The 23,209-nt window shown below is 42.2% G+C and overlaps 1 protein-coding gene and 1 pseudogene across 3 annotated transcripts in view; both read left to right on the top strand.

Annotated features, from left to right (window-relative positions):
• The first annotated feature begins 486 nt into the window (after positions 1–486).
• Positions 487–23,209, top strand: part of HECW1 (HECT, C2 and WW domain containing E3 ubiquitin protein ligase 1) — a 460,467-nt gene continuing 437,744 nt past the window's right edge. For 2 of the 3 annotated variants that reach the window (XM_063667367.1, XM_054495635.2), the window contains exon 1: positions 487–865. In XM_063667367.1, the coding sequence (XP_063523437.1) occupies positions 836–865 (30 nt within the window). In that variant the 5' untranslated portion in view covers positions 487–835. Of the gene's footprint in view, positions 866–2,108; positions 2,262–23,209 lie in introns of those variants that run through there. The other variant, XM_054495637.2, reaches the window with a different exon arrangement.
• LOC129040771 (tigger transposable element-derived protein 1-like) lies at positions 14,933–17,351 on the top strand (annotated as a pseudogene).

The raw sequence follows: 23,209 nt of genomic DNA, 5'->3' as shown, positions 1-23,209 counted from the left end.
TGCCTCCTTCTCGTTCTAGCATTCTGACACTGTGCTGTGTAACAGAAAACCCGGTTTGGGAGCTAGGTTTGCCCAACAATAGATATTCTGGGGTGATTTTCATCCTTTGCATTTGTCATTACGATGTTTGTTTTGTGTGCTTGTGCAAATACAGGACAGTTCCTGAAATGTGTCTCTGAGTGTTCTTAACTGTGTGTAAGGTAAGCGAGGAAAGTGTGTAAGACAGAGGCCAAGAACACCTGTCACAGGGTACCCGCCTAGAGTGTCTGTACTGCATCCTTTCTGCTACTCTGTTTGCACACACACAAAAGGGCCGAGGAGCCGGGGTTGGTGCTGGATATGCCCAGTACGCGTGCTGGGTGTTGGAAGGATGGGGCCGGCGGTAACAAGAATCAATATATATTTACCGCGGGGGCGGGGGTGGGGGTGCGCGGAGGCTGCAGGGCGGGGCAGCGCTAATGAGAGCAAGCCCGGCTTGTGGTTGGTTCTGGAGTCTGGTACCCACAGAGGAGCAGGCAGGGAGGGAGGGGATGCAAGCGGGAGGATAAAGCGATGAAGTGTGCTGCGTTACCGCACATCAGGCGCTGTTGTTGGAGCCGGAACACCGTGCGACTCTGACAGAACCGGCCCCCTCCTCGCGCACACACTCGCCGAGCCGCGCGCGCCCCTCCGCCGTGACAGTGGCCGTGGCCGCCGCTCTCTCGGGGCACCCGGCAGCCAGAGCGCGGCGAGAGCGGGCGGTCGCCAGGGTCCCCTCCCCAGCCAGTCCCAGGCGCCCGGTGCACTATGCGGGGCACGTGCGCCCCCCAGCTCTAATCTGCACGCTGACAGGAGCATGATCTGTGCCCAGGCCAGGGCTGCCAAGGTAAGCGGGCGTAGCGCGGGGACACTGCCTGCCGCCCCTTCCCCCCCGCCCTTCTCTGGGCGGCTTCCCCGCCGCACGCGAGGCCCCGGCAGCGCCCTCCCTTCCCGGGGCCGAGATCCACCCTCCTCCCCACCCTCTCGCTTCTCCCGCGAGGTTCAATTGTCAGCCTGGGACGCACCGCTGCCCGGGCCGGGCCGGCATCCCCGGGTGGCGACCCCGGCTTGGGTACTGCAGGCGCACCCGGCCCTCCTGTGGGGTACGGAGAGAAACAAAGAAGCCCCCAAGCGGGTTCGCAGCGCCTCCCCCGCCCCTCGGCGCCCTCCCAGTGGCAAGGAGGTGTCAGGGGAGGGGGCGGAGAGACCTACGTAATCCCCCTTCCCAGCCCACACCCACCCCTTGTGAACCAAAGCTCTGGATTTGCGCTTCGCCTTGGGCTCGCTTTTGAACAATTGTGTCCCATGCAATGCCCGTGGTTATCCCAGAGAGCGCCCAGAGCCTCCGCATGGGCTCGCCGGTGCTCGCTCGAGGGGCGCGTGGCCAGGTCCGGCCCTTGCTCCCATGGATGGGTGCAGGAGGGGAGGAGGCGCGGTATGGGTGCTCCCTCAGCGCCTCCCTGTTCCTGGCCGGCTGCGCCGCTCAGCCGGGCCTGCCACCTGAGTTTTAGCGGGAGCAGTCCGTCATGTCGCCTACCGTATTGCGACTTGCAGACAGGCGGGGAGGGAGCCGCCGGGGGAAAAAAATGCGTCCGGTCCATTTTTGGCTGGAGGTGCGCTTCCTGCTACCCCTACGTTCCCGGGCGGTGACAATGCAGCAAAATCCGAGGGCTCAAACAATGTGGTCCCTCCATCCTCGGTTCCAGGGCATTCTGATTGCTCTGCCGGTTTGACGTCCCGGCCACTTGGCTGATTTTCAGAGCCATGATGCGCGGTGTCTCTGTCTTGCACACAGAGGCTGGGCACCATAACTTCTTCTCTGCCGAATTTCAGCGCGTAGGGGGAGCTGGCAGGGACACAGGCTGCAGAGATGCCCGGCTTCCTGTGGTTCCGGGCACAGCGCGCCTCAGTCTGCATTGGGCTGACACCAGATAGCATGTGGGGATTTTCCTAGTTGCCGAAGAAGATATTATTTGACGTTGCTGTAGTTTTGTGCTTACTTCTCTTGGAATCTGCAGTGGTGCAATTCTCCCCTTGTTTTTCCCCCCTTCTCTTTGAAAAGATATCAATGCTATGTTCAGCAGAAATGGATACAGCAAGAGCAGCATAGTTCAAAAATTGAGGGAGGCATCTTCTCTCTTTTCCTGGGATTTAAACGCGATTTAGGAGGGCAGATGCCCTACCTGAGAAGGCCAACCTTTAAAGACCCCGGCAGTGTTGTGGTCCAAGGCGTCTCAAAGCAGGTGGGCAGATCTGCGTTTCTCATCAGCGGACTCGCTCCGGCTGTGGCTATTACGGTAATTCATTCTAGATTGGGGATTCATTTTAAAATGTGTGTTTTCCACTAAGAAGGGATTAGAGTCCACATGCCCACCCTGGTATGAATGTGTGTGCCTGTTTGGTAGAGAGATAGATTGTGGTAGAATTCCCTGTTGCTCGTTCCCTCCGCTTGCTGCCTCCTCTGGAATGTGGCATTGGAAAAACAAAGCACTATTTTAATTCCTAGACCTCCAGGCAAATTGGCCGTTCTAGTGTTTTATTTAATAAACCACGTTCTGATTAATTCCACACTATAATCCCAGTCTAGTGCAGTTGGCTGCTTTGTGGAATGACAGCTCTCTTTTTTGTTTGGGGTAGTTTTTTCATGAAGGCAAATTGCCTAAGTTTGTTTAGATTGTGACATTACTGACTTGGTAGGGAGGCCACATCCTGAGCTGGAACAGCCCATCAATGCATCAATACAGAGGGCCTGCAGCTCTGTTATTTGTGTATATAGCATCGTTTGACTTGATTCCTTTTACACTCTGGCTTTTAAAGATGGATGTATTACAAGATCACTTTGAGCTTTACCTTCTATTATGCTTCCATCTGATATGATTGTTAACAAAAGAAATATCAAAAGGCCAGATGTGATGGGAAGACAAGCCTGAGTCTCATTCCTTATGGTAGAGGAAGTTGGACTGGCTGGTTTCTACCGTTCTTTCTAGTTCCAGCATTCTGTGGTAACTGACAGAGGAGTAAGAAAAGTTACCCAGTGTTGGAAAGGCAAATAATTATAATGTGAACCATGCAAGCAAACCAAGGATTGATTATAGAATCTGCAGCTTATTTTTATACCTTGCAGCTTTTAAAACCCAAGTGTCTGCATTTTCTCCATAAATGAAATTACTCACCAACTCAAACAGGTCTTTTTTTTTTTTTTTTTTTTTTTTTTTTGGCCACTATAGCAAAACATTTGGTGGAGGGTTGGGGAAAAGAGAAGAAGATTGAATTAATTGGATAGCAGGTTTTCTCCTTTTGTGGAGTTATTCATTCCAACCCAGTCTTAGATAATCGAGAATTCGCTTTTTCCAATCATTGGTTTTTGTTTGTTTCTAATGAGACACTCTAGATAGCTGTTTCATCCTATGCAGTAATTGACAATGGCATGAGACTTACTTTCTCTGATGTAATTTGGTGTTGCTCACAAAACTTGCTAGCACTGTTGCTTGTTATAAAAATGGGTGAAGCAATGATTGGTCTAAATAGGCAGGCAGGCAGTGTTTTCATGCGCTATGGTAATTTTTATAATTTAGGTATAGTCAAGATATTTGTTGATTCATGCTTAGCCACACAATTTTCCGTAGTTGTGCACTCATTTGTTTTAAGTTACAATCAGAATAACATCCTGAAATTACAGTCCCTGCAAGGCATAATTAACCACTTCTTCTCCTGTTTTCCCATAGCCTTTTTGTTCATAGAGCTAAGATAGCACTTACAATATTGCAGTTATCTGAGTTGTAAATGTGCCACAGTCTCCTTATCTTAAATATGGGATGAGCTTCTTCAGAACAAGGGCATGTTTATATTAATCTCTCCAGCACCTAGCAGTTTGCCTGGTACGTCGTGTGTTCTCAGAAATGTTTATTGAGTGGATTTCAGGTCATAAAAATGCCCTCTAATTGTATAGGCAGGAGGTAGATGGGAATCCTTCACTTTGTGAGTCAGCTGGGGGAATCAGAAAGGTTATGTAAGATGCTTAAGGGGGAACTGAGAGCGAGGACTCAAATCCAGGCCTTCCACAACACTGCCTCTGAGAGAGGCTCCACCCACCCTCAGTAAACAAAAAAACATGTAGAGAATGAGTTCAAATGCTGTAGGTTTTGGTTATTTATTTTTTTCCTTGAATGATCTGGATTATCCATTTTGACAAAATTTATCTGATAACTGCTCTGTTCTGTCTTGCTCTGGCCTTAGAAGGAAACATGGCCCAAGCACTCTAACCTCTAATTCACACTTAAACAGAAGACATGAGCACCCTTCTGCCCACTTTCTCTCTAAGTCCTGGTTCTATCCACCAGAGCTTGCTAGGATGATGGACACGTCTAGGGAATGTCTACTCATTATTTGCTCAAGCAACATTGAACCACTATAAGTGCTTCTGAAATGACCTACAGTTAGACCAGAGACAACCATCCTTCCTGGGCCAGCCAAGCTTGACTGAGTCTCCCAATAGGCAGGTTTCTAGACTAACAGGTGTGACTTACAGACATCGAGACACCTGCTTCTCTCCCATTTACCTGCTTCTTTTTCCATCCTAAAAAAACAGGACAAGCTACATTAGGAAACCAGGAAGTTGCAATACCCACATGTCCTCTCTGTAAAACAGCCGTTGACGCATTTGATGTTCACGGACTTTTAGAGAAAACAGTATGAAATGCTCTGTGGGGTTTTCTTCAAGTCACTTTTCCTCTTTGAGGGTTAGTTTCTTCTTCTTTAAAAGTAGAAAGTTGAATCAAGTAATCCCAAAGGTCACTTCTAACATCATCATTCTGTGATTATTTTTGTTGGTTTATTCAGTTGAGCAATTTGAAAGGAGAAAAAGATTAGAAATAATGTAACTTGGCAATATGTAGAGAAGAAATAATTCAGGCTACATGGGTCAGCCTGAATGGTTATCTACTAACTACTTTGAGCCTTCTGTTAAAGCTATTCTTTATACATTTCTATAATTCTTTCTTATTTGTAAAACAATTTACTATATTAAGGGGAAAGATTTGTGGCATTTCTTGTTCCCAGTGAGGAATGCAGTGGTGGAAAAAGTATGCGATCTCCAAAATGTACAAAGTGTTTAGAATTTGGGGGTTTAATAGCCTAGGTTCTAAGCATTTTTATTCTCACCACTGAGTATGTTTCACAGCTGAATAACTCTTACGGTCAAAGTACAATTCATCCAACAAATTCCCCTTTCAGTTTCTCTCTGGTTCCTCACTTTGCTCTTTTTTTCCACTTCTTTAGCTCCACCCAACTTCCTATAACATCCCCCATATACGTAAGCCATATGCCAGTAGTACACTGCCACCCCCTACCCGTCCCACCAAAGGCAGGAGTCAGAGCTTCACAACCTCCTTACTCAGCTCAAGCTTTTCTACTTTCTGAGGTTTATTCATTACCATTGCTTTTCCAAGTTAAGACACAATGAGATATAGAAGTAGGTCGAATCTTTTAACATATTGTTTATCGTTTACGTCTTTTTCTCAGACTTTCTGACCACCATTTGGAACCTCAATGCCATGCATTTAGGTGTCTTAAAGCCTCTTTAAATATTTTAGGAAGCAAAGCAGCATATTAGCGATTTTATGTATCCCATCCCGCAGCGTTTGGATGTGTGGATATTGGTAAGTAGTTGTACTGTTCTGTGACATGGGCACTGAAAGGAGAATGATAATAATGCCATTACTTACTGGCAACATATGACAAAGATCACTAAGCTCCTAGGTCATCTGGATTCCCACAGCAACAAGTGGTATACACTGTTTGCATTATTTGTTCAGAACCGATACTTTTCCTGATTTATTGGTCTGAAGCTTGATGCATATGGAGGCCTGAAAAATAAGGATGTCGCATACAGACAGGCTCTCCTGGTGTTATCAGGCATCTATGCATGTGATATGCAGGGAGAATTTGGTGGATGGAACTTAAGCCGGTACCAGGGGGGCAGGGGAAGAGCTGGGAAAGGACGCCATCTGTGCCCATGATGACAAATGCCATCATGGAGACTTCATTCGGGGTCCCTTTTATATATTTAGTGAAGCAGATTTTCCATTTCACACTTTCTAGATATATTTGTATTGCACAGATGTCAGGGAAATATCATGTGTGTGAAAGAAAAAAAAAAGATCAAAATTCACATCCATGGCCAGGGATTGTAATTCAATCATTTTGTCCTGAAATTGACACCCATTTAACGTGCATGGATGTTCCCTGCTTTTGCTTTTGCTTTGGGGGTTCAAGTCAGAGCAGTTTGAGAAACAGATATCTCATCCCTACACATTGTTAAAATTTAGAGATCTAGATTAACGGGGGAAAAGATGGGGAGAACAAAATTAAACATATAAGACCTTGCCATCAGTGCCATCAGTACCAGAGCTGATGAAATCAATCAGCAAGTGATTCCCCATCCTCTTTCCTGTAACACACAGATGAGCTGAAGAAACCACAGGACGCAGTCAATAAGTTTTTATCCTCAAAAGGACTTCTTTTTTTCTTTACCGTTATTCATAATTCCTTTTACCATCAAAACTTAAAACTACTTAATGACGTTTTCCCTCTATTTTGAATACAAATTATTTTGTAGAAATGAGGTTTTTGAAATTGAAAAAAAAAATCATTTTGAGGATTGTTGCCAGCTTTATTTCCCCCTGCCTACCCCCAGCATTGTCCTTGGTGTCCCCTCTACGTGACTGGGCATAGGACCTGCATGTAAAGAGGATGATGATAAGGAAATAATCGGCATACAAATGGTACTGTGATATATGACATTTACAAAACCCCTCCCTGACTCCACATCCCCCTGATTGATTTTCTGTTCCTTTTTAAAGGATATGCTTCAAAAAGGTTGTCCCACTGGCCTTCTTCACTCCCTCCATCTCAGCCTCTAAAGACATATTTTATTGTGACATATTTGATTTTGACAAACAACACATTGAACATATATGAAATATATGAAGCAAAATACAACACACACCCACCATGCAGACTGAGACCAGAAGATCACCGTCTTATTTGAAGCTACTTTTGTGTTTCTGCCCCCTCTCACCTTTTGCCTGTCTTGAGAGCACCTCGATCAGGTATCAGTCACTCGTTCCTGTCACTCCCCTCCCTGTTGTCATTAGGGTCACCAATGATCTCTACCTGGTGAAGTACAAGGGCACAGCTTTGCTGATCTGAGCAGCATTTCCCATGGGGCTGTGGGGGACCACTCTCTCTTTCTTAAGCACCTGGCTTCTTCCGGGACACCAGATTCTCCTGGTGTTCCTGCAGCCTCTCTGGCTCTTCTCTCTCAGGCTCTTTGGATGGCCCCTGAGTTTTTACCCCGATTGATCTCAACTGAATTTTGACCTTTAAATGCAGGTACGGGGATTCCCCAGGCCTTGGCTCTCAGACTTCTTCCCTTCTTACTTAAATTCCTTCTCTGAACACTGTCTTCATGCTCATGATTCCAAGTTTATTTCGTCAGCCCTGACTCATTCCCAGAACTCCAGACTTGAAAATGCAACCGCCCAGCATCTCCCTTTGAATGGCACGTTAGCTTAAAATTAACATGTGCAAAATACAACCCCCGATTTTTGCTCCCTAAATGTGCTTCTCTTTTGGTGTTCTCCATCTCTCTCAGGGACAACTCTGTCCTTTCAGTTGTTCAGGTCAAATACCTGTGAGTCCTTCCGACTTTTTTCTCACCCAGATCTAGCTTTCAATAAATCTCTCTCCCTCTCCATCCAGCACAGCCATCCCTGTCTAAGCGCCAGTAAGCTTTCCTAACTGGTTTTCTGTAGTCCTTGCCCATCTGCAGTCTGTTCCCTATACAGCAGCCCAAACGAGCCTTTAAAAGTGGAAGTCTTCTCATTCATTCATTCAACAAATACTGCCTAGACATCTGCTGTGTACCAGGCATTGGTTTAGGTGCTGGTACCAGGTTAGGTGCTGGTACCAGGTGCTGGTTTAGGTGTGTACCAGACATTGGTTTAGGTGCTGGGATGTAGCAGGATCACAGTGCAAAACAGTCACAAGTCCTTGTCCTCCTGGAGTGGACATTGTGTTACTTCTTTGCCCATAGCCCTGTTCAGGATGAAACCCAAACTCCTTACTTTGCCTACAGGGCTTGTGTTGCCACTCTCCCAGTCCCCAGTTGTCCTTGCTCTTCCTAGAACATGCCAGGTACAAATACTGTTCCCTTGACCTGGAGGGATGGTCCGCAAGCTACCTGCATCCTGACCCCCTTTATCAGATATCACCCTCAGAAAGGCTTATTCTGACCACACACAATGTGCCCTCTTCCATCTGCTTGCTTGCTTTCTTTTTCTTCATACCACTTAGCACCATGCAATTTGTTACATAGTTTCTGCTTATGTGCTATTCTCTGTCTTCCCTTCTAACTTGTAATCTCCATTAGAGCAGGAACCTATTTGTTTACCCAGTGCCTGGAAAAGTGTCTGGAACGTATTAGACACCATACTGAATGTTTGCCGACTGACTGAACGATGTAACAGGTGCTTTCCTTAACCGAAATCCAACCTCAGAACTTTCTCTATGTTCACATTATATTGGATAAATTCCCTCTATTTATTTATTTATTTGTTTTATTTTTTCAGACAGGGTTTCACTCTGTAACCCAGGCTTGAGTGCAGTGGCATGATCTTGGCTCACTACAACCTCCGCCTCCCAGGCTCAAGTGATTTTTCTGCCTCAGCCTCCTGAGTAGCTGGGACTACAGGTGCACACCACCACACCCGGCTGATTTTTGTATTTTGTGCAGAGATGGGGTTTCACCATGTTGGCCAGGCTGGTCTGGAACTCCTGGCCCCGAGTGATCTGCAAATCTGAGTGATCTGTAATCCCAAAGTGCTGGGATTACAGGTGTGAGCCACCATGCCTGGGCAGATAAAACCCCCCTAAAAGCTGCTGGATTAGAGTTTAGATATTTTCAGGTCTCAGGATCCTCTGAGCATACATCTTCCCTTTTCCATGCACTATTTTTCCCTCCCCTACAAGGAGGTGGCTGGGGGTCTTCCTTCCTGCCTGGACATTTTGTTGGTCCTGAACCTCCGTGTTTTTCTCCCGGCTGGTGTTCTCTGACAGTTAAAGAGAGTGGCTAGCTTGAGCTTGTCTTTGCTTTCTCAGCACCCAGCAAGCAGACCTGGCAACTCAATTATTGTTGAGTTGAATCACTTAGTTGTTATTGTTGCTGCCAGGACTTGATAAAAACTGTTCTTTGCTTCCTCTGGGCCACACTGACTTTGTCATCTTGAATGTGAGCATGGCAGTCCTGTGTTCAAAGCTCTCAGGAGTGGCCAAAGTACGCACAATTCCCTAGGCTGGCATCGTAGCGCTGTAGGCCTTGGCCAGCCCATGTCCCCATGCACTCTTTTGACCCTCTGTGGCAGCCAAGCAAATCATTTTCCCATTTCTCCAAACATGCTCTGTGCTTTTCCGTAGTTGTGTAAACATATAGTGATATGTAAACATATAGTGATATGTAAAATAGCACTATATGTATAATAAATGATACTATTTTCTGCTCTTAGACTCCCCATCCCTCTGTAAATGTAACCATTTTTAAGATCTAGCTTAAACCTTACCGCCTAGCAGAGTCCATCACTCAGTTTCCTAATAGGATATGATTTATCTCCCTACAGAATTCTCCTGGAATGAGTATCATTATTTGCTTATTCTTCACTCTCCTGTCTTTCAGCCTCCCTACTAAATGCTGAGCACCTCTAGGTTAAGGGCTTGTCACACTTCTCTTAGTATTCCTGAAAATACATGTCCCAGTATCTGCCTCAGCAGGTACTTCTTTCTCCGAATGTGAAATGAGCTCAAGGAACAACCTAAATGTTGAGAAGGTCTGCATTTCATTGCTTCTAGAATGCTATATGCCATGTTGTATCCACAAAATGCATACCCCAAAGGTAAGTAGAAAGTTAGAAGAGGTGCACTCCACAAGGATAGATTTTTATTTGTTTGTTGATTCTCCAAGGACAAAGAACAGTGCTCTTCACTCAGTAACCATTTAAAGAATGAATGAAGTACATAGCTGGCATCTTAAATTTCTAATACCCTTGTTCTATAAATGAGCAAAGCCGAGGACTGCAGAGCTTTCCCAGGTTCACAAGATCAGAGGTAGAGCCCAGTTTTCTGCAGCGTGAATCCTGTCTTTCTCCTGATCCCTACCCGTGCCGTGAATAGCGTCAGACCTGAGCGAGAACTGTCCCAATAACTCTCTCCAGGTGATGCTCACTAGTGTTACTTTGTTACCAGTATCTGAGGAACTTCCTTCTTTAGGCAAGGTCTACTTTTTAGATCATCTGAAAGAAGCAAGAGTAGAAATTGCAGAATTTCGAAGGACTCAGAGACCCAGAAAGGGGGGTTTATTGGCAGTGCTCCTCTCCTGCTTTAGAAACAACTTTTAACAGCAAGTAGCAAACTTTTTGATGAGACCTCTCTCATAGGAACTTTGCAAGCACTCTCCATCCTGTTGTCTCAATAAAGTAAAATTTATCTTTCTTAGAAACATACATTCAGATCATGGTGTGACATCCTTGGGAAAAATAGTGGAAATTCACAAATTGTTATTTTCTCCTTTCTCCCAGGAAAGGAAAAAAATATCACTATATGTATAATAAATGTTAAGCTTCGAGATTCTAAAGAGAAATTTGACCAAGGGACTACTAAATCACAAATCTAAAAATAAGTCCTATATATCTATACACAAATATGTATAAAACTACATACACATACACATAACATATATAAACACATGCATATAATTTTTAAAATTCTGGTTATTTTCAAGTCATTTTCTGTTGCTTATTTATTCCGAAAACATTTCTTGAGCTATTATGTGAAAAGCATTTAGGTTCTTTTGTGTGTGAGATTTTTCCGTCTAGACAAAAATCTGCTTATGGTTAAAGGTGAAAATGTCCAAAGACAAAGCAGAATTAAATCCCTCCCATGCAGAAACATCTAATTTGAGAAGGCAAAATGAAAAAGTTGTAGCCTTTAAGGGTGATTTTTTTTTTTTTTTTTGCACTATTCATGGCGCATCTATTTTGTACCAGACGCTGGGCTGGGGGCCATTACCACGATGAATGAATCCACAGCACATTTCTTGTCTTTACAGAGTGAGCTCCTCAGTTTTACAATATTGCTTCCGGAGGAGCTACTCACAGTTCAGTCATTAAACAGAACATTGCCCTTGTCAGGAGCTTAGAAATCATCGTGACATTCTTGGCTTAAACTTAATTTTACCAAAACTGAGTGTACCTGCTGTTGACCTTGGGTCCCTTAGGGCCAAGGCACCAGGTCCGCTTCCCGAGAGACCACTGCTGTAGGAACCTGCTCCCCTGTGACCCTGAGCTTTGACATAAGTTGCCTTTTTCTAGGGGATCCAGATAATCTTCTGGAGCAGGGAGCACTTTCTGTCTAAATATTCCATATGGACTTTAATGAACAGCTGTGTCCTTGCCCATCTGCAGTCGTTGCCCATTCTGAGGTTCAGATTTGGCCTGAAAGTCAAGTTTCTGTGGTTTTTGCCAGATCAGGACCCACAGGCAGAGTGAATGATCTGGCTTGGTGCACATAATTAGCAGGTGGATGAGACCAGGGTGGCAGATGTTTCCAGACCACACTGGACATGAGCCCCACCCAGCCCTCTTGCCTGCCTGATGCTGTGGAATAGTGGTACCATAGCCCTTCCAACGAGGTGGGCTGTGGGCTGGGAGGGGAGGCTGGAAGACCAGGCCCTCCTCTCGAGAAGTCTGTGTCCTGCTCTCAGTTAAACGGCACATATTGCCTTATTCTAGAATGTGTTTTAGTTTCTTGGAGAAAGCGTTTAATGAACCGTTTAAGCTATATAGAGAAAGTTGAGAGATTATGGCAAGAGAGATAAAACAAATCTAAACCCAAGTTTTATCTACAGGTGTGGGAGTGATTGGGGGTGGGTAGGAACTGGAGGAAAGCATCAAGCTCTAAGATAGAAAACCTTCATTCTGTGCTCCTGACTCCATCCTTTTTCAAGTGTTCATTTGTGTCTACTAAACGATGTAATCGACGCACTATTTTTATAGAAACATGAAACTTTGTGGTAGATATTTTTTTCTTCATTGTTAGAACTCCTGCCTTTGAAATTTCATTTTAGAGGCAAAAGAGAGTGAACGGCTTTGCTTTTACATTTAGCACATGTTGGTATAAATTCGCAAATGGCTGTTGAGGGATCCAGATATTTTATTTTTCAAATCTATTTTTTCAAAGTGCTATTAGCAGGTGGAACTCATGACTTCAGGCAATTTTCAGGCAATGAGCTCAGTGAGATTTGAAAATTAGCTAAGCCATTTATAGATTCATAGAATGCTGTCTGGGTAAGGAACCTAAGCCATGGTCCCATTCAACCCACTCATTTTCCACACGGTGAAACACGTTGTGAGCACCCATCTCCCAGGGCCACAGAACTTATATTTGTTAAACCTGAGAGAGGAACCTGTCTCTGAGCTTGGGGCCTCATGCTCTGCAGCACCTTTTGCTAGCTCTTTTCAGGGGCTGTCCTCAGGGTGCAGGGTGGTGGCGTCAACGATCGAGGTGCAAAGTCAGTGCTGGGATAGGGGACTGGGAGTAGCCAGGAGCTTACGCTGGTTGCTCCTTATCTTCAAGCCAATTATTGACAATATTGCTAGTTCTTCAGATTTTTCTAAGAAAACCAAAAGATTGTGTTTTTAAGATAAATTTTATAATTTTAAGATTTTTTTTCTCATTCAACTTAATGATTTTACAATACTCAGTGGGCCAAACCAAGTATAATTGTAAGTCTCCAATTTGCAACCTCTGCTGTAGGAAAACTGTGCTTTCAAGATGCCTTAGTTTGGGGGGTTATACCAAATACCATAGATTGAGTGGCTTATAAACAACAGAAATTTATTTCTTACAGTTGTGGAGGCTAGAAATCCAACCTAGCTTGGTCGGGTTCTGTAAGAGCCCCCTTCTGGGTTGCAGGCTGCTGACTCCTTGCACCCTCGCTTGGTGGAAAGAGGGCTAGGGAGCGTTCTTGGGCCTCTTTTATAAGGGAACTAATGCCATTCATGAGGGTTCCAGCCTCATGACCTGTTACCTTCAAAGGCTCCTCCTCCAAGTATCATCACACTGGGAGTTAGGATTCCAACATGCGAATTTGAGCGGTGCAAACATTCAGTCCCTAACAGAGGATTTCTATGAATGGAAAAAGACCATGATCATGGCTTCGAATAACTAAAATCTGAATGTGGCAGAGGGGCTTGGCACCTCCTGACTTGCTCTGAGTCCAGAATGAAAAGTAGCGGATAGAAGATTTTGACTCAATAACAATATATATTTTCTATTACTCAGACTTATTCAAGAAGAGTGAGGCATTGGCCAGGCGCAGTGGCTCACGCCTATAATCTCAGCACTTTGGGAGGTCAAGGTGGGTGGATCACAAGGTCAGGAGTTCGAGACCAGCCTGGCCAATATGGTGAAACTTCATCTCTACTAAAAATACAAAAAAAATTAGTCAGGCATGGTGGCACATGCCTGTAATCCCAGCTACTTGGGAGGCTAAGGCAGGAGAATTGCTTGAATCTGGGAGGCAGAGGTTGCAGTGAGCCGAGATCATGCCACTGCACTCCAGCCTGGATGGCAGAGCGAGATTCCGTCTCAAAAAAAAAAAAAAAAAAAAGAGTGAGGCATTAATACGAAAGTTGCCACTGAGTGGAGCCAAGCGGCCTTTGTAAGGGATGCTGGAAAGGTCTCTGCTGGATGGAGGCTGGTCCCGTCCCATCCTGGAGAGGTGAACCCATAACTTCCTCAGTCTAAGCTCAAGGAGACCTTGCTTTCTAACCTGGCTTTGCAGTCATCCTGAAAACCTCCAACCACGTTAACATGCCATGGGAAATGGTCCAAAAGCTTTGGGGGACAAAATCCATGTAAATGCAAGGCATGCGTATATATGAGTTTGTTCTCACTTTTTTTTTTTTTGGTTTTTAGTCACCACTGTACCGACGAGGATCGCTTTCCTATTTAAATGAAACCCTACCAGCTTGAGTTTCCTTGGATTCTTAGGGATTGCTCCTTCCCTTCTTTTATAATTGTTCTATTTTCTCTTGTCCAAAAAAGCATTGTGCAAACCTTCTTTGTCATCTATATCTCTTCCCCACCACTAGAAAAATTCTTCTCTTTACTTGATTTTTGCTACAACACCTTAAAAATGTTATTTTTAAAATATAACATGTATATATCATTGTCTAAAGCAAGGATCTGCAAACTGAATTGGCTGGCCTCTTGTTTTCATAGATAAGGTTTTATTAGAACACAGCCATGCCAGTCATTTACATCGTGCTTAAAGCTACTGCCACACTATAATGGCAGAGCTGACTAGTTTAGACAGAGACCATAAGACCCACAAAACCTTAAATGTTTACTAACTAGCCCTTTAAGAAAAAATTGACCTAACCGCTGATTTATATGAAAACAAGTATACAGGTGTACTTGTTTTATTGCATTTCACTTTATTGCACTTCCACAGATACTGCATTTTTCTTACAAATTGAAGATTTGTGGCAACCCTGAGTCCAGCAAGTCTATCGGTGCCGTTTTTTCCAACAGCATGTGCTCGCTTAGTTTCCGTGTGTCGCATTTTGGTAATTCTTATAATATTTTAAGCTTATTTATTATGATATCTGTTATGGTGATTTCTGATCAGTGATCTTTGATGTTACTAATGTAATTGCTTTGGGGCCCCATGAACTACACACATATAACATGGCGAACTCAATCAATAAATGTGGTGTGTGTTCTGACTCTTCCACCCATTGGCCATGCCCTCATCCTTCTTCCTTGCCTCGGGCCACCCTATTCCTTGAGACACAACAATATGGAAATTAGGCCAATAAATAACTTTACAACAGCCTTTAAGTGTTCAAGTGGAAGGGAGAGTCTCATGTCTCTCATTTGATATCAAAAGCTAGAAATGGTCAAGCTTAGTGAGGAAGGCATGTCAAAAGCCAAGACAAGTCAAAAGCTAAGCCTCTTGCACCAAACAGTTAGCCAAGTTGTGAATGCAAAGGAAAAGTTCTTGGAGGAAATTAAAAGTGCTACTGCAATGAACTCCTGAATGATAAGAAAACAAACAGCTGGCCAGGCAAGGTAGCTCATGCCTGTAATCCCAGCACTTTGGGAGGCCGAGGCGGACAGATCACCTGAAGTCAGGGGTTTGAGGCCAGCCTGACCAACAAGGAGAAACCCCATCTCTATTAAAAATACAAAATTAGCCGGGTGTGGTGGCATATGCCTGTAATCCCAGCTACTTGGGAGGCTGAAACAGGAGAATAGCTTGAACCCGGGAGGCGGAGGTTGCGGTAAGCCGAGGTTGCACCACTGCACTCCAGCCTGGGCAACAAGAGCGAAACTCCATCTCAAAAAAAAAAAAAAAAAAAAAAAAGGTGGGGTAAAACAAACAGCCTTCTTGCTGATATAAAGAAAGTTTTCGTGGTTTTGGATAGAAGATCGAACCAGCCGCACAGCATTCCTTTAAGCTAAAGCTTAATCCAAAGCAAATCCCTAATTCTCTCCGATTCCATGAAGGCTGAGAGACATGAGCAAGCTGCAGAAGAAAAGTCTGAAGCTAGCAGAGGTTGGTTCATTAGGTTTAAGGAAAGACACTATCTTCAGACATAAAAGTACAAGATGAAGCAACAAGTGCTGATGGAGAAGCTGCAGCAAATTGTCCAGAAGATCCAGGTAAGATCATTGATGAAGGTGGCTACATTAAAAATAGATTTTCCTTTTTTTCTTTTTTTAAAGACAAGGTCTTGCTCTGTCACTCAGGCTGGCATGTAGTAGCGTGATCACAGCTCACTGCAACCTCGGCTTCCTGGGCTCAAGTGATCCTCCTGCTTCAGCTTCCTGAGTAGCAGGAACCACAGGTGCACACCACCACATTGGGCTAATTTTTTGATTTTTATGTAGAGATGAGGTTTCATTATGTTACCCAGGCTGGGCTCGAACTGCTGGGCTCAAGCAATCCTCCCACCTCAGCCCCCCAAATTATTGGGATTACAGGCGTGAGCCACCGCACCTGGCCAAAAATAGATTTTCAATGCAGATAAAACAACCTTCTATTGGAAAAAGTTGCCATGTAGGATTTTCATAGCTAGAGAGAAGTAAGTGCCTGGCTTCAAATCTTCAAAAAATACATTGACTTGCTTGTTAGGGGCTAATGCAGCTGGTGACTAAGTTGAAGCCAATGCTCATTTACCACTTGAAAAATCCTAGGGCCCTTAAGAATTATGCTAAATCTATTTTGCCTGTGCTCTATAAATGGAACAATGAAGCTTGAATGACAGCACATCTGTTTATAGCATGGTTTACTAAATATTTAAACCCACTTAGAAAAAAGATTCCGTTCAAAATATTACTGCTCATTGCCAATGCACTTGGTCACCCAAGAGCACTGATGAAGATATACAAGGAGGTGAATGTTTTCATGCCTGCCAAGATAACACATTCTGCAGCCCATGAATCTAGGGGTAATATTGACTTTCAAGTCTTATTATTTAAGAAATACATTTCTTGATGCTATAGCTGCTGTAGACAGTGATTCTTCTGCTGGATCTGGGCAGTCCGTTGAAAACCTTCTGGAAAGGATTCACCATTCTAGATGCCATTAAGAACACTTGAGGTTCATGAGAAGAGGTCAGAATATCAACATTAACAGGACTTTGGAAGACATTGGTTCCAACCCTCATGGATGATTTTGAAGGGTTCAAGACCTCAGTGGAGGAAGTCACTGCAGATGGAATGGAAATAACAACAGAACTAGAATTGGAAATGGAGCGTGATGATGTGACTGAATTGCTGCAATATCATGATAAAACTTTAACAGATGAGGAGTTGCTTCTTATGGATGAGCAAGGAAAGTGATTTCTTGAGATGAAATCTATTCCTGGTGAAGATACTGTGAACATTGTTGAAATGACAACGAAGGATTTAGAATATTACATAAACATAGTTGATAAAGCAGCAGCAGGGTTTAAGAGGATTGACTCCAATTTTGAAAGAAGTTCTATTATGGGTAAAATGCTATCAAAGAGCATCACATGCTACAGAGAAATCTTTTGTGAAAGGAAGATTCAGTCGATGGGGCAGACTTCACTGTTGTCTTATTCTAAGAAATTACTACAGCCGCCCAACCTTCAGCAACCACCACCCTGATCAGTCAGCAGCCATCAACAGTGAGGCAAGACCCTCCACCAGCAAAAAGATTGTGACTTGCTGAAGGCCCAGATAGATAATTGTTTGCGTTTCTTAGCATATTTTTGAAATTAAGGTGTGTGCATTATTTTTCTAGACATAATGCTATTGCACTGCTAATAGACTACAGTATAGTGTAAACATAACTTTTATATGCACCAGAAAAGCAAAAAATTTGTATGATCCATTTTGTTGAGATAGTCACTTTATTGCAGTGGTCTGGAACTGAACATGCAATATCTCTGAGGTATGCTTATATTAAATAGGTAATTGAAAAACAAAAACAAAAAGGATAAAGGATAAAATAACCATCTGTAATGCAATGACTAGCTGGACAAACCACTGGTGTCTTAATTTCCTCTAACCATATACAGTTGTCCCTTGGTATCCATGGGGGATTAGTTCAGGACCTCCTGTGAATACCAAAATCCACAGATGCTCAAGTCTCTGGTATACGATGGTGTAGTATCTGCCCATAAGCTACATACATCCTCCTTATACTTCAAATCATCTCGAGATTACTTATAACGCCTAATACAATGTGCATGCTATGTAAATAGGTGTTATATTGTTTAGGGAGTAATGACAAGAAAAAGTCTGTACATGTTCATATAGATGCAACTTTTTCTCAAATATTTTCAATCTGCAGTTGGTTGAATCTAAAAATGCAGAACTTTTAGATTAGAAAGGCTGATTGTATACATTGCAATATGAAATCACACCATAAATACAATTTTTTTAAGCTTTGACTTATGTAATTCTAGGTGTGATTTTAAGCACTCAGAAACACCTATGTTCATTTAGCAATATATTAGATGCATTTTCTTCTCAGAGATTTTTTGACATTGTATATGTGTATATTACATGTTGAGTATCCCTTACCAAAATGCTTGGGCCTAGAGTGTTTCAAATTTTGAAATAGTTGCATATACACAATGAGGAATCTTGAGGCTGGAACTTAAATCTAAACATGAAATTCATTTATGTTTCATGTACACCTTATACACATATCCTGAAGGTAATTACACAATATTTTTGATAATTTTATACATAATACAGTCTGTGCACATTGAACTGTCAGAAAGCAAGGGTGTCATTATCTCAGGCACCCATGTGGACAATCTGTGGGTGTTTGACATCACCATCATTCCTGACTCAGAATTTGTATGCTACAAAGAAAATGATAAGTAATCATTTTCTTACACTTATTCGCACTTCAGTACTCAACAGTAAAACAATATGGCATATCATTAATATAGTGATAAACAATGTGTTCCAGGTAGCTAAGCAACACAGTAGCATCACCAGAATACCTGTATCAGCTGTTAGACAATGACAACAAACATCAGCAGACTGGATCAATTGTGTGTGGTGCACATGAATTTTGACTGTGACCTGGCACATGAGGTCCATTGTGGAATTTTCCACTTGTGGCATTATGTCAGCATTTAAAACATTTCAAACGTTGCAGTATTTCAGATTTCAGATTTTTGGATTAGAAATGTTCAACCTGTATTTTATTAATAACTGGTTATATAATAATCTACTTAGTACTTTGTGTATATGTATGTATCTATTATGCATTGATTCTTTAGTGTGGCACTTTACTGTATGTTTTATATATAAAATTTTATTTGGCTGAGCATGGTGGCTCACACCTGTTATCCTAACACTTTGGGAGGCCAAGGAGGGTGAATCACTGGAGGTCAGGAGTTCAAGACCAGCCTGGCCAATATATGGTGAAACCCCATCTCTACAAAAATACAAAAATTAGATGGGCATGGTGGAACATGCCTGTAATCCCAGCTACTTGGGAGTCTGAGGCGGGAGAATCGCTTGAACCCAGGAACAGAGGTTGCGGTGAGCCGAGATCTCGCCACTGCACTCCAGCCTGGGCAACAGAGTGAGACTCTGTCTCAAAAAAAAATTTTATTTTTTATTTAATCCTTCCAAGTTTTTGTGAGAAGTATTATTAACTTCAATTTACAGATGGGAGTACTGAGACCTGAAGTGTTTCTATGGCTTGACCAGCTCACTCTGCTGGGCTTTCCAATGACCAACCCTGCATTTTCAGCCTTTCACTTATTAGTGGGCACTGAAGTTAAATGTACCTTTGTTTTGTTTTTTGAGAGGAGTGGATATTAGAAACATTGAATTGATTAATACAGTGTACACAAATCATTGACTGAATTTTGTTAGTATTTCCATAGAAATGATTCTCAAAAGCAGAACTGATTAATCAAAAGGTACACTGGGGTTTCCTCAAACATACTGAAGAATGTGGCTTTTCAGAAAGTTGTAACAACATATATTGTATTCCAACCCTCTATGAAGGTGCCAGACTCCAGCTTGTCAGGGCTGAGCGCTATGATTTAAACCCTTTTAGTTTTGCTCTTTTGCCAAAGGAAGAGGGATACTGGAGGTGGGCTCTTTGCAGGTAGGTGCAGCCAGGTGACTCCTGAGAGTGGAATCTGGGAAAGATGTTGTTTTCCTGATAAGGAGGTACATTTTCAGTTGGCACAAGTGTTCACCCTTTGTCCTTCTGTCTCCTCCTGCTGTCTTATGACTGAGGATTGAAAGCTGCATGCTGAGGACTCCACATGGAGGGAAAGGTGGCCTGAGGGCCTGGGTTACCAGGGCATCGAGTGGGGAAAATACCCAGTTTACTGAAACCTCTGTTGTTAGGTTCAGATGCAAAGGCAAATGCAATCCTATCCACTCTGTTTTCTCTGACTCTCAGTGAAAGGATCATGTTTGTATCTCATTTTCTGCAAATTCTCTGTACTGGGACTTTGCATCTCCACACAGCCCCTCACAGCGCCCCCTCCCAAGTAAGGTTTTGGTGTTTCTCTTGCCAATTTGAATTAAGTCTATATATTGTAGATATTAAGTATCATTTTTGATGCAGTTTAAGATGTGTCTTTTAATTTTATTTATGATGACCTATTGGTTAAATAGTGATCTTCAGATGTCTCCATCAAAAAGTACAATTTGTCTTCACACTTACTAATAGAGACAAATTCCTGTTCCCCAATAACCTTGCACTTAATTGTCGTATCATTGAATGGATCACCCCGAATCTACATTGGGGGTTGCAAAATGGTAACTTTACAATCGTGTGATTCCCTTCACATTCATTAGCGGTCATTCTTCTGTGAACGAGAGTTTCCCTCTCTCTCCCTCTCTCTTTCTCTCTCTCCCTTCCCCCACCCCTCCCTTTAGGGGAAGAGAGTCACTGGGTTCTTAAGGATTTTCACTTACTCAGTGTGATACAATCATTATCCTTTATGGTGCTCAAATTAACCCAGTTTTGCCCAGTGAGTGCCTTTTATATTATCTCTAACACAAGAAATTGAGGGCTTACACTTTTCTTTAATTCTTGACCCTTCTTTCTTCTTTCCTTCCACCCTCCTGGTCTCTTCCCCTTTCTCTGCTCCTTCCTTCCTTCCTCCCTTCTTTTCTTCTTCAGTTGGAGGTGGGAGGTGCTTATAACATTGGCTAAAATTAGAACGATAGTAAATAATAGTGCTGAAAGAAGTCTTCTATTTAGCTCTTGTCTTGAAGCTGGATTTAGTTTTTCATTATTAAATAATAAGGGCTATTTGTTTCAGTTTTTTAATAAGAAAGAAGGATGATTCTATTCTAGTTTTGTCGGTGTTTTAATCATGTCTAAACATTGAATTTGGGGGAATTTACTGAAGTTAACTAGTGTGTTTTTTCCTTTGACCTAATGAAATGATCAATTACATTAATAAGTTTCCTAGAATTAAACTATCTTTACAGCCTTCAAATACACCCAACCTGAGCACTATTATTTTTTCAATTCTGTGATGACTCAATATGTTTAGTTTTATATATATATGATATACTTACATATGAAATATATACACATTTATATAGAAATGAATAAATAAGATTAGTTTACATTTTTATTATACTATGTATTTAACATTTATAAAATGAATTGGTAAACTTTTTAAATTCTCCTGGGAAATGAATATCATGTCGTGATTACTATTCCCTGGAAAATCTCCTTGAGCTTATTCCTTTTTCTGTATCAATCTGATAAATTAATTCATTAATCTCATGGTTATTGGTCTCCTTAGTTTTTATTTCTAGTTGAGATAAATAAATTATCTTTTCCTAGAAAACTATTTTTCTAAATTCAAGTTTTTGACCATTTTTCTTTTATAGAGTTTCCTGTTTATTAGTAGCTTTAATTCCTTTTGTTGTTGTTTTTACATTTTATATTTCTCTCTTTCTTTCTCTGTTCCTTCCTTACTCCGTCCCTTACTCTCCCCCTCTCTTCCTCCCTCTGTTTTTCAAATAAGATTAGTTGTAAATGTGTCTATTTTATTGTTTTTTTAACTCAAGAACTAATGCTGATATTCATTTCCTTTATTTTATACTTTCTTATATCTATTGTTTTCAAATATATGTATATTTTTAATAATACAATTTTCATGAGTGTCTTTTGCTTTTCTTTTTATGCTGTTTTGGATGAAAACTTTATTGTTGATTCCCATCTTGGCATGTCAATAATTTTAAGCCATTCTTTTCTGCTAAGTCTAGATTTAGCTTAAGAATTCTTCTCAACAGAGAGCTGTACATTGTCACATGTAGGCTAGGATATATAGCTGTGTCCATCTTTGGAAAATATAATTAGTCACAAGGCCTCTCTAACTTGTTCAAACTTACCTAAATTATGTTTTTTTATAGCCCAAGTGTTTCATTCTTAAATTTTAAGAATAAATTTGTGGCTGGGCATGGTGGCTCAAGCCTGTAATCCCAGCACTTTGGGAGGCCAAGGTGGGCGGGTCACCTGAGGTCAGGAGTTCGAGACCAGCCTGGTCAACATGACAAAACCCTGTCTCTACTAAAAATGCAAAAATTAGCTGGGCGTGGTGGTGCATGCCTGTAATCCCAGCTACTTGGGAGGCTGAAGCAGAAGAATTGCTTGAACCCGGGAGGCGGAGGTTGCAGTGAGCCTTGAACCCGGGAGGCGGAGGTTGCAGTGAGCCAAGATTGCGCCATTGCACTCCAGCACTCCAGCATGGGTGACAGAGTGAGACTCTGTCTCAAAAAAGAAAAAAAAAAAAAAGGAATAAATGTGTTTTAAAATATGAATGGAATGAGCTTCCCACCTATAGATTTTGGGGAAAGTCTATGTTTAAGTGTTTTTATATTTAAGTTTAAATTTAATTTTTTAAAGACAGGGTCTTGCTCTGTCCCCAGAGCTGGAATTCAGTGGTGAAATCATAGCTCACTGCAGCTTTGAACTCCTGGGCTCAAGCAATTCTCCTGCCTCAGCCTCCTAAGTAGTTGGGACTACAGGCATGCACCACCATGCTGGGCTTCTGCGGGTTTCTAAGTGGCATATTTTCCTCAATCTTTCAATATTTGGGGGATTTTTTTCTTACTTTAATAAATAGTGTTTTGTCTGCAACTATCATTTTTGTGTTGTGACTTTTTCCCCAAGACTCTTGACATAGTATTCTACCTTTGGTGATCATGGTGAAGTCTGAGGGCAGCCTAAATTTAAATTAAATCTTTGTAGATAATCTGGATTGTTTTTCTACTTGGGTACATTTAAGAGTTTTAAAAATGTATCAGAGCATTTTGCTAAAATGTCTAGGTATATATTTTGCTAAAATGTCTAGGTTTTTGCTCTCATTGACTTTACCTGAAACATGAAGAATTTTGATTTGCATACTCAGTGAAGGAAAATCTTTACTTATTATATTTTTGTGTATTGATTCTTCCCCCTATGGTACTGTATTTATCTTGGGGATGTTGTTATAGGCTGTTATCTATCTACCGATATCTTCCCTCTCTTTTTTCACTTACTAACAAGACCATGACTTAATTTGGGAATGGTCTCTTCTTAACAGCTTTATCT

Source organism: Pongo pygmaeus, chromosome 6, assembly GCF_028885625.2.
Source record: "Pongo pygmaeus isolate AG05252 chromosome 6, NHGRI_mPonPyg2-v2.0_pri, whole genome shotgun sequence".
Classification (NCBI taxonomy): domain Eukaryota; kingdom Metazoa; phylum Chordata; class Mammalia; order Primates; family Hominidae; genus Pongo; species Pongo pygmaeus.
This window is presented reverse-complemented; position numbering and strand designations above follow the sequence as displayed.